Genomic DNA, 17,007 nt, shown 5'->3' on the forward strand with positions numbered 1-17,007 from the left:
AGGAATTACTGGAAAAGCAAAACACTTTAGTTGCTCCCAATTAGATAACTACAAAAGCGACCTATTTAATGGCCCTCTGTGTTACTCTATGTCTCTTCATTGCAACTTTTGAACTCCTTTAAGAAAAAAACCCTATGATTCTGGACCAAACGGCATATTAATCAGGCACTTTATTGAACTGATACTGCTTCTTCCTTAAATCCATTCACAATGTGGCCCACAAAATATTACATTCTTAATGTAAGATATTCAAAATAGTATACATTATTTCAAGGGAAGGTTGTGCTTAATGGATGGAAATGGAAAGTATAGGAAATCATGAAGGATTCAAGATCTATTCAACAATGACAGTGTAACGTAAGAGTTGGGTAAGGGCTGACAGAAGAGAAAATAAAGTTGACTCTGGAGACTGGACTTGTAATAAAATTAGCTATACATACAGGAAGGGTCCTGCAAGCATTTAAGCATGCTGTACTCTCTTTGGGGCTTATCAGGATCTCAGAACCTTTTGAAAATTGCCCATTATATATTAAAAATATAAAAGGCTGACACATGACCTTTTTTGATTAAAAGCGTTAATGCTGGATTGCTGCTCTCAGAGGAGTCACTGTAAGGATGCAAGATTTAACAGACTTTAAGAATACGACAGGCACAAAGACATTTGAAATCTAATTAATCTCTTGACATTTGACTAAAAGTCAAAGCAGTGGACTACAAGATTTAACAGAGGACCTCACCCGTGAAGGTTGACTACTATTATCTTTCTTTCATGAGGTGTAAATGAGTTATTAAGTGTCTTCTACCAAGGTTTATTGCAGACCTAATCCTCTTTTTAATAACTGCCCATGCATTAAGGACCTATTGTTTTCTCTTAATGCAATCTTGGATGTAACAACTGCTGCAAGCTCTCATTCGTGATTTCACTAAAGGTCTTCTTCATGTATTTACAGCTGTGACAAGTCATTTCTATTGAAAGTTGCCTTTGGAAGCTTTAACACAGTAATGTGTGTAAGGTGCTTGTTTACACAACCGCTTCTCAAGCCACATGATGGTTATGACAATTTAGGTGATACTCTGGAAATTCAATTTTATTTTAGTATCCAATATTCAGCAGGTACAGCAACTCTAAAATAGAGGGACAGCCTATAATTCATGGTTTATTGTGCAGCAATTTCTGAAGATAAAAAGTAACACATTAGAGTTAACTTCTCTCCATTGCTTTAATATCAATGACACCAACAGGCTATTCCTGCATTGATTTACATCTTTCACCTTCCAAAATAACAACTGATTAAAAGATTAATACCACTATTTATTATTAAGAGGAATTTGACCTTCTTTCCCTTTTTTGATTTGCATTTAAGCTGCACTGTTTTCAAAATATTTTGTTTAAAACTTTGTTTTTAAAGTATTAGTTGATTTTAAAAAGTGACTAATTAAATTCATAGGCTTAACTCCACATACAATGCTCATTATTGTTGTTATTATTGGTTTCTATTGATTTGTTGGTTTGTTTGTTGCTCGTATAGGATATTTTGTTTTTTAATGTTTGATGCTTTGTTGTGTTTTTATATATGTTGAAAGTCACCCAGAGTGGCTGGGGAAACACAGTAAGATGGGTGGGATATTAAATATATATATTGTTGTTGTTGTTGTTGTTGTTAAGGATTGTAGGCTTGTTGATAAGGTTGCTACTTCACATAACAATCACTAAGCAACATATCTTAACTTCTATTGTGTGCACAAAATTCAGTACAGTTTCTGGTAGAGGAACATTTTACATAGGGTACAAGTGTAGTCACTGTAGCAATGGTATCAAGTACCCTTAACTAATATCCCAATTCAAAATTGCCTTTGTCAATAAGCAAGGAGTAGACAAACTTTTTTTTCTGAGTGACTGAGATTTCAATCTTATGCACACTTACTGAAAAATACCTCCCATTGAACTCAGTGCAACTTAATTCTGAGTTGATATGCTTAGAATTGTATTGCATGCAATTAAAATATATTCCAACTATCTCCATCAATCTTTTTTGTGCCAATTAGCAACATACTTATTAATTTTTGATGCTGTTTTGGGCTTGGTGTGTTACTGTCATGCAGATGGAAAATGGCATTGTAGACTGGTAGCTTTTGTTTAATAAATTATAAATTATCTTACATATCTTTCTATATGATAAGAAAGCATTTATATTTTGGGCTCTGATGATATGCAATTTTATTTAAATCTCTTCAAAGGCAGTTTATTAATTAAATAATTAGATAACTAAAATTCCTAGACAGAATCACAGTGGTACTATTTAAAATGATTTCTTTTATTTTCTCCAAGTGTTTTGGTAACCTTTGACTTCTTGGCTTTGACTAATTTCAGATGAGACAGTGTGCTTTTGGACATTGCTGAATACAGTTCTCAGCGCTGATTCACAAAGTTTTAAAAAAACTTTCCCCTGCTCTTCAAACATCAGGAGTTGCTCAAGATGAAAAAAAGTGCATTTTGAACAGCATGGGGAAAGCATAAAGTCCTGTGCCCCCCTTGTTATAGCTGTAAGAGCAGGTGAACAGACAAACATTAAAAGTTCAGAAAGTCAAGAAACAAGATGCATCATGCAATGTGTGTAACAGGTAAACCGGATGTCATGCTATAATATCCTTCATCTAATGCACACAAATTCTTAAACAAAAAGAAAGAAAGAAATGCAAAAATTAACTAGGCTCTTTGATTTGCTTTTCAAATGTAGTTTCTTGGCAGCAAGACAGAGCAGCACATCAGACAAAATCTGAGGGTTAAACCAACAAAACTTTATCTAAGTAAAAAAAGAAACCAAACACTCTAGAGACATATGAATAACATCCCTGTGAGGGTTCCACCTGGCAACCCCGAGGTCATTGGCTGAGAATGCTTTTAAACTGTTAGAATTTTTATGATGTTTTAAAACTGTTTGAGTGGGACATTATGTAGACGATGCTGTTTAAATGGGAACACAAACAGCTTCAGATACACACATTAAACTCAAGTGCAGAGAAGTCCAAAGAAAACTTGGAGGAAAACCTGGGAGTGTTTTTTGGTTTTTTTTAATGGGCTATGAGTTTAGTTCTATTCATATACCGCAGTCACTATTTTACACTTGACTCTTACTGGTGGATCTTGTGTTTCTAGTAAAAAGGAAAATAGTTCCCACAAGCCTAGAGTCTCTTCTCCTTAAGATAGGGCAATTGTGGGGAATTTTTAAAAAGTTATTGACTCTGTAACTGTTGTAAAGGTAAAGGGACCCCTGACCATTAGGTCCAGTCGCGGAAGTCTCTGGAGTTGCGACGCTCATATCGCTTTATTGGCCGAGGGAGCCGGCGTTTGTCCACAGACAGCTTCCGGGTCATGTAGCCAGCATGACTAAGCTGCTTCTGGCAAACCAGAGCAGCACACGGAAACGCCGTTTACCTTCCCACCAGAGTGGTACCTATTCATCTACTTGCACTTTGTGCTTTCAAACTGCCAGGTTGGCAGGAGCTGGGACCCAGCAACGGGAGCTCACCCCGTTGCGGGGATTCGAACCACCGACCTTCTGATCGGCAAGCCCTAGGCTCTGTGGTTTAGACCACAGCACCACCCGCATCCCTCTGTAACTGTTGACAGCATACTAAATTCTGGAATTAAGGAGAAATCACCAGTGATGGAAGCCATTCTGAGATGGTTATTCTTCCTAAGTCACATTCTGAAGAAACATACTGCCAAATATTTGTGTACAATAAGTGTACAGTGAAACAGTGTTAAAATACATACCTTGCTCATAAAGTAATGTCATGTTTGCTTTCCTACAGGAAACCAGGTTATTCAAGACTGCCACTGCATTTTGCATTGTATTCCCCAGAAGTGCACCTTGATGTTCCTGCAATGAAAACATATCTGTATAAGAATTTTCCTTCCAAGAGTACAAAAGGTTAAGTCACATTGAAAAGGAAGCCCAGTGGGTGATGAAGACTCTAGGGACACCTAATGCTGAAAATAGCTGATAATACGTACCTATCTTATCTAATGTTTATTCTAGATATGCAACAGATTAACTTTGACCATAATGAAACTTGCTATTGCACATATTACAATACAAAAAATGGCAATCAAGCAAAATTCCAATATACAGTCCTGATGCATATTTCCAGATCTGACTTTGTGGCTACAATCACTGATATGAAGAAAATGTGTAGATGTAATCAAATAAGATACTTGCCACCTGTAACCATTAATTTAAACAGCAGTGCTTTTAGTGTTTATTTTCTAACTGCAACAAAAGTAAACAATCAAAATATACGGGAGCAGCCCAAGCCATTTTTGTAGCAGAGGACGTAAATCCAAATGGTGTCCCAATGTGATGACAAAATACAATAAACTAAATAAGCAGGCAATGTACTCCCTCCTATATGATAACTCAAAATCTGTTGCCAATCCTAAAAAAAGTATTAGATATTTTCTGTTATTTTCAATTGATGAAGCAAGTGCTTTGTGCTTGGATACCAGGCAATCTACAATCCAAGTTGCCTCAGGGAAAAAGAGGGGGGCAAATGGGGGAAATGCTGTCAAAAGGAACAAAGGAATCTATACACTTCACAGCCATTCCTGAACCCTTCCAGGGAGTTATCTTTATCCAGCTGTTCAAAGCCCACTCCCCAATGACTTCCTGAGGACCCCCAGGAGAGAAGAGGCTCTTGATGGTTCTCTCACATTTTAGGTTCATGTATGTGTCCCACACTCAGTCTTGCCCGGTTACCTAGCATAATATTAGCAAATAAAACAAAACTTTGTAATAGTCCACCGGCAGTTTAGAACTCAACTAATTTTACTGATACTTTGAAGCGTGTATCACAACACTGACTATGCCCATTTACTGATATGATTTATTTATTTAAATGTTTATACCGCTGTATCATCAAGATGTACAACACTTTATACAACAGATCTTTACAGATCTAAAATTTTCCAAGGGGGGACAACAGAAGAAGCTGGAAGGGGTGGTGAACATCAGAAGAAAACATAAATTTGTTATCTGTGAATATGTGCTCAGAGCTATTGAATACCTGTGGGACGATACCTCCTATTGGAGCTCACAGACAGAGCCATCCAAACCTGCTTCCTCTGCTAGGAGAAACCACCCACCACTCCCCAGGCAAAACTGGAAGTATCAGGCAACCCCTCAAAAATCAACATATAAAACAAACCTCAGACTACGACACATTATGCATTGAACCATGCATTATCAGCTGTAGGTAAACAGAAGCCCGGGAGACAAGGTGTGGAAGTGAGTCTAAAACACTCCCTCTACATTCCCACATATATGGTGGCAGCAGAAGCTGTAAGGATCTAGATCACCCAGCAGTATGTGAAACTCTCCTGGAACCCAGGACAAGAAGAATGCCCTTCAGAAGCGCCTCTGAATAGAAATTGACAGGTAATAAATAAGCCATTTCTCACCTTCTCACCCCTTGCCTTTTCCTGTAAGACCTATTACAGTCGTTAAGAGTCGTCAGCAGGCTCATCTCAGCTATCTGCCAATCTCCCATTCCCACCACCCTTCTGAGTAATACCCCTCCCCACCTTCTCACTATATAGAAGGATCTGGCAACTTCTGTTTCAGTGTATCTGAAGAAGTGTGCTTGCACACGAAAGCTCATACCAAGAACTAACTTAGTTGGTCTTAAAGGTGCTACTGGAAGGATTTTTTTTTTATTTTGACTATGGCAGACCAACACGGCTACCTATCTGTAACTGACAGGTAATAAAGTTATGCTTTCCCCAGAGGTTCTTAGAGGGAACTGAACACAGTACCAGTACAGGGATGGTGTGTCTAGGGACTACAGACCCTCTACAAAAACCTTCTGCTGCAGCTTTCTACCAAATGCTGTGTCCATTGACCTGGTTGAATCTATACCCCTTGGCAAAGGGGGGCATAGACTCTCACATGATGGTTTTACAAATACCCAGAATGGTAAATGACCTGTAAAGGCTTGCGAAGCAGCTACTCCTCTAAGGGAGTATCCTGTAATGCTAGTGTCAGTCAGGTCTTGCTAATGCCTCCCTTTAGCCACCTGGAGATGGTCAACTTGGAAACCTTATTTCCCCAACCCTGATCCTGGAAAGGCACAAAGCCTGTAGAAAGAAAAACTCAGAAGCCTCTTGATCTTTGAACACAATGCCATCTGAACATCCAGCCTATGAGATGTTGCAGAGTTTGATAGTTACAAATGAACAAGTACAGGTGATTCAGAATACGGCCCGAGGACGGTCTGGGAATCAGCGTGTTTTTACATAAGTAGAATGTGTCCTTTTATTTAAAACGCATCTCTGGGTTATTTGTGGGGCCTGCTTGGTGTTTTTACATGAGTAGAATGTGTGCTTTTATTTAAAATGCATCTTTGGGTTATTTGTGGGGCATAGGAATTCGTTCATCCCCCCCCCCCAAAAAAAATAGTCTGGCCCACCACATGGTCTGAGGGATGGTGGACCGGCCCACGGCTGAAAAAGGTTGCTGACCCTTGCCTTAAATACTTTCAATTCTGTGTAATAAATATGTCAGTCTGTGTCCAATGCACCATATAGTTGATAAAAAGATAATAAAGTCCAACTTTATAATGTATCAGTATAATAGAGAAAAATATGTGAAGCTCTCCAATTCTTTCACAAGGTTGACAACTTTTAATGATACCACATTTCTCTGAGCAGAAATCAATCAACAGTTACATAGCTGTCTAATGAAATAATGTTGTATAGATGCTGTTTAAAATATTAAGATTGCATTAAGATTGCATAAACAGCCCTGTCTGAAAGTAGACATGGCGTAGTGCTCTTTATACTTGCTCCATCAGTGCCTGCTATGTATGGTTTAGACCAATACGCCATAGAGAGAAACATAGTTTTATTCTACCAGTGCACAATGAAGCATGTTTGTGGACACTGAGCCAGCAGTGGAGTGCTGAAAACAACCTGGAGCAGCACAAAAAGTCTGAGGACAGTGGCAACTGAGCCACCGCATGAAATCTGAGATGACACAGTACTGTGAAAGGACTGCCACATCAGTTTCTGCATGTCTGAATCGGCCTCAAGTATCATGAAGTCGTAGGTATTTCTCATATGTACATATAGAGTTGCTTGTGGCTGTTACATTGGATTCTAAGGCTTGTGTAGAAAGTATTTAAGTTCTACACAATCCATCAATGAGCAAAGCTGATCTAATTTGTGTGTACGACACCACAGACTGTGGACATTTAATGAACAGTGCTCTTGACAGCTTTAATAAAACATAGCATTTGCCAGCAGAGATAATTAGAACTGAAGCAGCAAAATTCTAGTGTTTGGCAACACAGATGAAACAACTTCATTAAAATGTACAGCTTCAGCAAATGAAAGGCAAGAAAGCACTGGACCCTGAAGAATCAGCCTTCTCAAAACTAATTGCTTCAGTGCTTCAACAGGCCAGCTATGAAATACCAAGGGTATAACAAGGAAAGGGAAATAAATAAATAAATAAATTGGAATTCAGGAGGGGAAAACCCCCACCAAAACTAATACTTTTTAGGGCACTAGCCTTTTTATTTACATTTTAAGCAGCACAGAATGATGGAATAAATTATTTTTAAGATTTTGAAACAAATAGGGATCCTCGCCCAAGGAAACCTAGCTATGTAGTCCACGTTAATGAATCAGATCTTAACATTTGTCAGTACTATTGAGTTTTGAAACAATTTAAGCTCCTAAGAGAATAGATTCGTATTTATCTTTCAACTTTGACAGATCAATACACACTGTAAGGGTTAATTTCTGGTATATAATTTAACTAAATCATAGGGTGCCATGACATTTCACACAGTAATGTTATTCCACTTAATGAAATTACATTGGTTAAATTGCAGTTACTAGGGGCATCTCTCTCTCTGAGCTTCTACATGACCTTTGTTGGCAAACAAGATAATTATTGGGAGTGTGTGTGGGGGGGGGGGGGTGAAGTCCTCATATTGTCTTCTACAGATACAGTAATCTAGAAATGATGTGGGGGTGGTGGTTATGTCTTACATATTAAAAGGTTGTTTGGTGTAGCATTTGTGTGAAAACTAATAAAGCAAGCATCAATGTCTCTACTGGTTGTCTATGGAAAAAATAAGCAGCAGCAATGTTTTATGCTGAATTTGGTATACGTTATTCCTACCAGCACCCAGAAAGCCAAAATCACAGATAGGTAGCTATTCTATTGTATAAATTTTTATTTGTATTATGTATATATGTTATTTATATATTATATATTTTATATCAATGTAATAAATTAATATTATATTTTTACAGTGGTGCCCCGCAAGACGAATGCCTCGCAAGACGGAAAACCCGCTAGACGAAAGGGTTTTCCGTTTTGGAGGTGCTTCGCAAAACAAATTTCCTATGGGCTTGCTTCGCAAGACGAAAATGTCTTGCGAGTTCCTGCGGGGTTTTTTTCCTCCCCCCCCCCCTTTTCCCAAGCCGCTAAGCCGCTTATCAGCTGATCCGCTAAGCCGCTTAACAGCTGATCCGCTAAGCCACTAAGCCGCTTATCAGCTGATCCGCTAAGCCCGCTAAGCCGCTAATAGCGCTAATTCGCTAAACCGCTAATGGGCTTGCTTCGCAAGACGAAAAAACCGCAAGACGAAGAGACTCGCGGAACGGATTCTTTTCGTCTTGCGAGGCACCACTGTAATTAAAATTGTAGAATGAATCTACATTTGGTTTGTGACAAAGGGCTAAAACGTCACTTCCATGACTAATTATCCTTTTCTCCCCAGTAATGTAGAAGACTTCAGACTCTTGTTTTATTGCAGGTGTCTTCTTCTTCCCAAAATCCGCTCTGGAGGGTTAGGGGGAGGAGAGGGGAGATAGTTCCGTCTGGCAAGCAGAAATACTTGCGCTGACGGAACTACCATATTAGTGCAATGTTGAATTCCACCAATAGTTTCTAGCAAAGTCTGAGAAATAAATTATTTTGTAGCCATGATGAAAGAGTAATGCAACTGTATGTTAGTTTCCCCGCAGTGAAATAGTATAATAGAATAATAGAACTGTGGAGTTAGAAGGTACCATGAGGATAATCTATTTTTAAAAACATTATTTATTTGTATACTGCCCTATACCCGTAGACTTATCTAGTTCAACCCCCTGCAATGCAGAAATATTTTGTCCAATGGGGGTTCAAATCCACAACCCTAAGATTAGAGTCTCATGCTCTACCAACTGAGCCATCTCAGTCAACGGATGTGGCAGTTGTCTGTTCTACCCAGATCGTAGCTCTGTTCTATGTATAAGATGAGCTCAGGTTTTGCTGCCTATCTAGAACCAAAATATATTACTTAATTGTTTGGATTCCAAAACTGTATTGTTTATTATTGTTTTTGATTTTATGATGCAAGTTAATATTGGGGAAAGAGAGTGCAGATGGTTACTTCACATCATAATGGATTTATAAATGTTTGATTTCAACAATGTGATTATAAGTGGTGCCCCGCAAGACGAACGCCTCACAAGACGAAAAACTCGCAAGACGAAAGGTTTTTTCGTTTTCGAGTTGCTTCGCAAGACGAATGTCCCTATGGGCTTGCTTCGCAAGACGAAAACGTCTTGCAAGTTTGTTTCCTTTTTCGTAAAACCGTTAAAACCCAGGGTGCATTGCTGGAAGAGGTGCAGTTGCGACTTGACCTCGAGGAGCAACACATTGCACGCGGTGTGGTGGCCTTTCTGAGCTTTTTAAAGAGTTTGCTGGATTTTTGAAGCTTTCCCAAAACTTCTTCTGCAGCTGTTTGGTAAGTTAAACTTTTAAAACTTTTTTTGGGTTTTTTGGATTTTGGGTTGGGGTGTTTAGAATTCAAGGACTTGGTGTTGGGGAGAGGTTTGCAAGAATCTGGGAGCTTGTGTGGTTTTTTTCTGCATTTTTATGATTTTCTGTGACCATTGGGCCATGTTTATTTTTTTTTTAAAAAAAAAATCTGGCTTTGAATTTTTGAATTTCTGTGTGCTGGGTGGATGGGGGAACAGCTGGGGAGGGGTTTGCAAGAATCTGGGAGCTTGTGTGGTTTTTTTTGAATTTTTATGATTTTTTGTGACCATTGGGCCATGTTGGTTTTTTTTGAAAAAAATTTCTGGGTTTTAAATTTCTGTGTGCTGGGTGGCTGGGGGAACAGCTGGGGAGGGGTTTGCAGGAATCTGGGAGCTTGTGTGGTTTTTTTTTGAATTTTTATGATTTTTTGTGACCATTGGGCCATGTTGTTTTTTTTTGAAAAAAATTTCTGGGTTTTAAATTTCTGTGTGCTGGGTGGATGGGGGAGCAGCTGGGGAGGTGTTTGCAAGAATCTGGGAGCTTGTGTGGTTTTTTTTGAATTTTTATGGTTTTCTGTAACCATTGGGCCATGTTGTTTTTTTTGAAAAAAAATTCTGGGTTTTAAATTTCTGTGTGCTGGGTGGATGGGGGAACAGCTGGGGAGGTGTTTGCAAGAATCTGGGAGCTTGTGTGGTTTTTTTTGAATTTTTATGGTTTTCTGTAACCATTGGGCCATGTTGTTTTTTTTTGAAAAAAAATTCTGGGTTTTGAATTTCTGTGTGCTGGGTGGCTGGGGGAACAGTTGAGGAGGGGTTTGCAGGAATCTGGGAGCTTGTGTGCTTTTTTTTGAATTTTTATGGTTTTCTGTAACCATTGGGCCATGTTTTTTTTTTTGAAAAAAAATTCTGGGTTTTGAATTTCTGTGTGCTGGGTGGCTGGGGGAACAGTTGAGGAGGGGTTTGCAGGAATCTGGGAGCTTGTGTGCTTTTTTTTGAATTTTTATGGTTTTCTGTAACCATTGGGCCATGTTGTTTTTTTTTTGAAAAATTTTCTGGGCTTTGAATTTCTGTGTGCTGGGTGGCTGGGGGAACAGTTGAGGAGGGGTTTGCAGGAATCTGGGAGCTTGTGTGCTTTTTTTTGAATTTTTATGGTTTTCTGTAGCCATTGGGCCATGTTGTTTTTTTTTGGAAAAAAATTCTGGGTTTTGAATTTCTGTGTGCTGGGTGGCTGGGGGAACAGTTGAGGAGGGGTTTGCAGGAATCTGGGAGCTTGTGTGCTTTTTTTTGAATTTTTATGGTTTTCTGTAACCATTGGGCCATGTTGTTTTTTTTTGAAAAATTTTCTGGGTTTTGAATTTCTGTGTGCTGGGTGGCTGGGGGAACAGTTGAGGAGGGGTTTGCAACAGTTGGGGAGGGGCTGGGGGAACAGTTGAGGTTTTTGAAGACTTTGGTGATTTTTAAAGCTTTCCCAAAACTTCTTTTGCAGCCATTTGAGGATTTTGAAGACTTTGGTGATTTGCAGCCATTTCGTAAGTTAAACTTTTAAAACTTTTTTGGGGGGTTTTGGATTTTGGGTTGGGTGTTTGGAATTCAAGGACTTGGTTGTGGGTTTGAATTGCTGATTTTTTTTTTCTTTTTCTGAGTTTACAAAGGTAACAGCTGTGCTGCCATGGGACCCAAGAAGGCTGCTGCTGCGGAGGCCGGCGAGAGGAAGAAGGAGAAGGTGACGCTGGAGATGAAGAAGGAGATCATCCGGAAGCATGACGGTGGAATGCGTGTGACGGACCTCGCCAGGGAGTACGGCAGGAACCCATCGACCATCGGGACCATCCTGAAGATGAGGGAGAAGATCCTTGCGACTGATGCAGCCAAGGGAGTCACCAGGATCGTGAAGAACCGCCCAGCTGTTCTGGAGGAGGTCGAGAAGTTGCTCCTCATCTGGATAGAAGAGAAGCAGCGTGCAGGGGACACAGTGACTGAGGCCGTGATTTGTGAGAAGGCCAAGGCCTTGCACGCAGACCTCATCCGGGAACAGCCAGGAACCTCGGCCGAGCCAGAAGTCTTCAAGGCAAGCAGAGGCTGGTTTGACCGGTTCAAGGCAAGATCCGGAATCCACAGCGTGGTCAGGCATGGAGAGGCTGCCAGTTCTGATGTTCCTGCGGCTGAAGACTTTGCCTTGGAGTTCCTGGAGGTTGTGAAGACGGAGGGCTACGTTCCACAGCAGGTCTTCAACTGCGACGAGACCGGGCTGTTTTGGAAGAGGATGCCCAAAAGGACTTTCATCACTCAGGAGGAGGCCAAGTTGCCTGGCCACAAGCCCATGAAGGACCGTCTGACCCTGCTCTTCTGTGCCAACGCAAGCGGCGACCTGAAGATCAAGCCCCTGCTGGTGTACCACTCGGAGAACCCACGGGCCTTCAAGAAACACAAGGTCGACAAGGAGCGGCTGAGTGTCATGTGGCGATCCAACAGCAAGGCTTGGGACACACGTGTGCTGTTTGTGGACTGGGTCAATCTTGCCTTTGGCCCTGCTGTCAAACAGTACCTGCTGGACAACGACCTGCCGCTGAAGGCTTTGCTTCTGATGGACAATGCTCCTGCTCATCCTAAAGGCCTTGAGGTGGACTTGTTGGAGGAGTTCAGCTTCATCAACATCATGTTCCTGCCGCCTAACACCACGCCACTGCTCCAGCCGATGGATCAGCAGGTCATCGCCAATTTCAAGAAACTCTACACCAAGGAGCTTTTCAGGCGATGCTTCAAGGTGACTGATTGCACCACCATCACCCTGCGGGAATTCTGGAAGGACCACTTCGACATCGTCACCTGCTTGAAGATGATCACCACGGCCTGGAAGGGGATCAGCCAGAGGAATTTGAATTGCGCTTGGCGCAGCCTGTGGCCGGACTGTGTGGCACCAAGTGACTCTGATGCACCAGAGTCGACAGTGGTGCAGGACATTGTTGCCTTGGGGAGGACCATGGGCCTGGAGGTCACAGAGGAGGACGTCTGCGAGCTGGTGGAGGAGCACGACCACGAGCTGACCACCCAGGAGCTGGTTGAACTGCAGTCAGAGGTTGCGCAGGAGCAGGCCTCGCTGGAAGAGGAGGAAGCAACTGAGGAACGGCTGTCCTCCAAAGAACTGAGGGACATTTGCCAGAAGTGGAATGAGGTGCAGGCTTTTGCAGAGCGGCACCACCCTGACAAGCACGTGGCACATGACCAAGCGAACATTTTTGATACGACGGTCATGTCGCCTCTCAGGGAGCTGCTGAAAAGGCGGATGAAGCAGCAGACCATGGACAGGTTCCTCAGCAAGAAGCAAAGAGTGGAAGAGGAACCTTCTTTGAGTGGTCCCCCAGAGTCTTAGAAAATGTAATGTACCCTTTTTTGATTTTTAAATGTTTTTCCTGTCATGTTTAGAAACTTAATTTATTGTTCCTTCAATTTTTGAAATGCTCTTTACAGTATGTGTGACTTTAAAGAGCAGTTAATAAACTCTTGTTGTACCAAATTTGGCTTTGATTGGACTTTTTTTGACCATAGGAACACATTAATTGAATTTCAATGCATTCCTATGGGAAACCGTGCTTCGCAAGACGAAAAATTCGCTAGATGAAAAAACTCGTGGAACGAATTAATTTCGTCTTGCGAGGTACCACTGTAATTGATCAGTAATGGAAATACTTAACTAGGCCCACATCATGTGGAAAGGCTCTGGTCCTCTGCTAAGATGTAAGCAATGAAGCATGAGGTAGTAAAGTTACTCACCACTGGAAACCTACAACCATGTTACAAACTCATGGGCAACTTAGCAAGAACATCCGTTTGAAATCAGAGGATTTGGAGTCAAGTGCAACATGGATCTTATAAATTGGCAAGGTAACTTCCATTTTCTAAAGTTATATACTCAATAGCTATTGCAAATCAGTAAAACAAGTAAGGAATCAATGCAAGTAATTGGCTTTTGTTCGGGAGTAGACAACAATATTTGCTTTGATTACTTGGGAAGCACGGTAAGCCAGATCTAATTTGAGAGAAAATGTGCACTGGTGACTGAGACTCCCCTTGCAAATGAAACAAACCACCACCTGAAGCCTTCACATAAATGTTGAACTTCGTGTTATTCCATGAAATTCATTTTCCCTATAAGCATTTGTTTATATAAACAGATGATTGCACTTAAGGATGTTTTCAACTTAAGATCTGCAACCATGTTTTCAAGAGGACATATCAATATTGCATTATTAGTCATTTTTATTTCCAGCACAACATGTATTTCAGTGCCTCATGGAAAAGTAACTCCGTGAGACTGGTAAAGAGCCTAAATTAGGTGTAAGGAATGATAATGCACCTTAATGATTGTGATAGCATGAAAATTAAATCTAATCATGTTCCATTAAGCATGCTCTCACTTCCATTTTTACAAAATTATTTTATTATGGTTCCTCTACTGTCTATTGAAATAAGCTTTTACAGCAATTTAATTTTCTACTATAAACAACCCTCATTTTTCACAATGCATCCCCCTGAGATTAGAGAAGGATAATTTAAATTTCTCCAGTCTTGCAGCTATACTAAGGTAACAATTTGCAGAGGCGAAGATTTTGTTTTCCTATTTGCAGTAGAGATCATTAAGATATAATTAGACTCTTATTCATGAGTATGAGCATCCTTGCTATGGAGATGCCAGTCATCCAATCAGCGTCCTCTGCACCTGTGTCGAATATGAAGGGCAGCAAGAATAATCCCCACTTCAGTCTCAGGGGAGTTCTGCATTAAATGAACTGCACTAGACATCTCTTTCTCCCTCTTTTGTTATTAATGGAATCTTATTCATGCCTCCAGTGTTTTCTCAGACTCCATTATTATCGATCAAAATTGCTAGACTATTTGCTTTCAGCAATATGCTGCTGCACTGCTACCCAGATGTGAGTCCTAACGACAACTACGTGTGGTGAATTTTAATCACACCCTGTCTGAAACTGATCACAAGCAACTTATGCTGTACAGAAAAAGGCAAACCAGTCTACTTACAAAATAACCCGTGGCTCTTTCAGAAACAGTATAAATATATGTAGGTCTTGTTTTTAAAACTCAATACTAACCTCCCCCCGCTACAAAAAAGTTCTAGATTTAAAATGTATGACTTTAATTAGAATGTAAAGCAGCATTTTAATACTTTTGCTGCTATGCTGAGGGAAAATAACGGTAAAAATAATGTACTGGAACTTTTATTCCTGAAGCTAGAGGCTTGGATCCAATGCTATCCTAGTGTGAGAAAAAAGCCACATCTGCTTGTGCAAGCAGGAGATTTCCCATTTCTTTTGATTTGTCCCCCAGTTGCCTGTCACAGCTGGGGCCTGAACAGTAGAGATGTGGCAGGAGAAAGAAGAATGGGATATGCCAGTAGCTAGCCCAAAAGTGCAAGTCTGAAGAACCTCAGGGCTAACCAGGAGGCAGGATCAAGAAACAAGTGGAAAGTCAGGACTAAAAAGCAAGTCAAAAATTAAGGACAAACAAGGAGACAGAAGACGAGTAAGGGAACTCCTACAGAAAAGATCAATTATCTTGTTACTATCCTCTAGGCCTGTTTCCGAAATGGCAGACAGAAAAGGGCTTCCAGTGATGATCTCAGGGTCCAGTCAGGCTCATATGGTAAAAGGTGGTCTTTTAGCCATAGGTGTCCTGAGCCATATAAGGCTTTAAAGATCTGAGCGGGGCCCAGAAACAAACTTGCAGCTTCTGCAGTCAGGCCAACACTTCCAGAAATCTATTTTACAATGAATTTATGTTTGAAGATGATGGTGGAGGATGCTCCTAACCTCTGAGATGATGCTTCCCTCAAAAAACCTGTTACCACAGTGCTCAACACTCATCTATCTGTGATGTTTCTACACTGGTTGATAAAATGTAGTACCCCGGCCACCACCGCATTCTCACATATTTACAGATTGATAGCAAGCTGTGATGTGTTTTCCTGGCCCCTCTGAGAATGCAGGATTTTGAGAAGGGTCTTCTAGCTGCCCTGCCCTGACTATCTCATCTTGGCCTGTAACCCAAATACTTTCGAGAGTTGGAAAAGGGACATGGAAGGGAAAGTGGACTGGTTCCATTTCCCCTTGCATTCCTCTCTCCTGGCAGTGGAAAGAGCTTTCTTCTCATCCTGTGTTTCCACAAGATGTTCTCCCAGTGGTTCTTCAAATAGTTTGACACCTGAAAAGGGAAGGGTGGTCACCAGGTGCCTGGGATCCACCTTCCACTCCCACAACCAACTGTCCCAACATGCCAAAGTGGTAGCAGCCACAAATAGACCTGGCCTTGAACTGCAGCGTATCCAGAGGCGCAACAGGCATAAGGGCTGACATATGAAAGGCTTTCATAAGTCCATCCTTAATTGATTTACTGATATCCTGCTGTGATCCCAACCCCTTGGCTCACATATATCTGGCCCTAGCAGAGACTGAAGTGGTGACTGAAGACTTGAAGGCATCAGCCTCAAAATTATTGCACAATGTGCCCACCACTAATTTATCATAGGAATCATTTGCACCCCTCTTTCCCCCTCATAAGGAGTGACAACAGAAGAAACCAGGGCAACCACAGGCTAGTGCAGTGCTGGAAACTGAACTGCTGCATAATTTTATTGGGGAAGATATAATGCTTCCCAGCCAATCTGAGGTTCAGTTTCAGCTTATCAGGATTGATCTACTCCACCTTCCAAACACTATCAAAGGCTAGCGGAAAGGGCACTGTAACGGGTTTAGATGAAGCTGAAGGAAATACCTTTTCTACCCCAGAAGCCAAAGACTCACTAGAAGATTCAGGCTCAACAAGGAATTCCTCATTAAGCTGTAAAATCTGTCTAGCCTTTGCCAACAAGGCAGGATAAACATCTGAAGAAAAAAGCTTGCCCTGAAAGCTAGTGGACTCTAGCTCCTCCTCAGATAACTCTCCCACTTTATTGCCTTCCATAGCAACTGATTCAGAAAGCGCATCCCCATCTGCTCTAGTTTGCTCTGTTGGTGCCACAATTTCTCCTAAATTGGATTCTATGTAATTGCCTTAGCTCCCGCCACGACCCACATGTTGCCCTTCAACTGGAGAGAAACGAGGGGAGGATACTGAGGAAAGAGATCCCACAGAACAGCAGTGGAAGGAGATCTGTGGCATCTCCTCCTTTTGTGGCT

General features: G+C 41.1%; 1 protein-coding gene across 5 annotated transcripts in view; it reads right to left on the reverse strand.

Moving 5' to 3' along the window:
- ULK4 (unc-51 like kinase 4) overlaps window positions 1-17,007 on the reverse strand; it is a 164,345-nt gene that overhangs the window by 74,558 nt on the left and 72,780 nt on the right. For all 5 annotated transcript variants that reach the window (XM_080975742.1, XM_080975744.1, XM_080975741.1 and 2 more), the window contains exon 32: window positions 3,779-3,884. In XM_080975742.1, the coding sequence (XP_080831868.1) occupies window positions 3,779-3,884 (106 nt within the window). The remainder of the gene's footprint in view (window positions 1-3,778; window positions 3,885-17,007) is intronic.

The sequence above is a fragment of the Podarcis pityusensis genome, assembly GCF_964106645.2.
Source record: "Podarcis pityusensis genome assembly, chromosome: 12".
NCBI classification, from domain to species: domain Eukaryota; kingdom Metazoa; phylum Chordata; class Lepidosauria; order Squamata; family Lacertidae; genus Podarcis; species Podarcis pityusensis.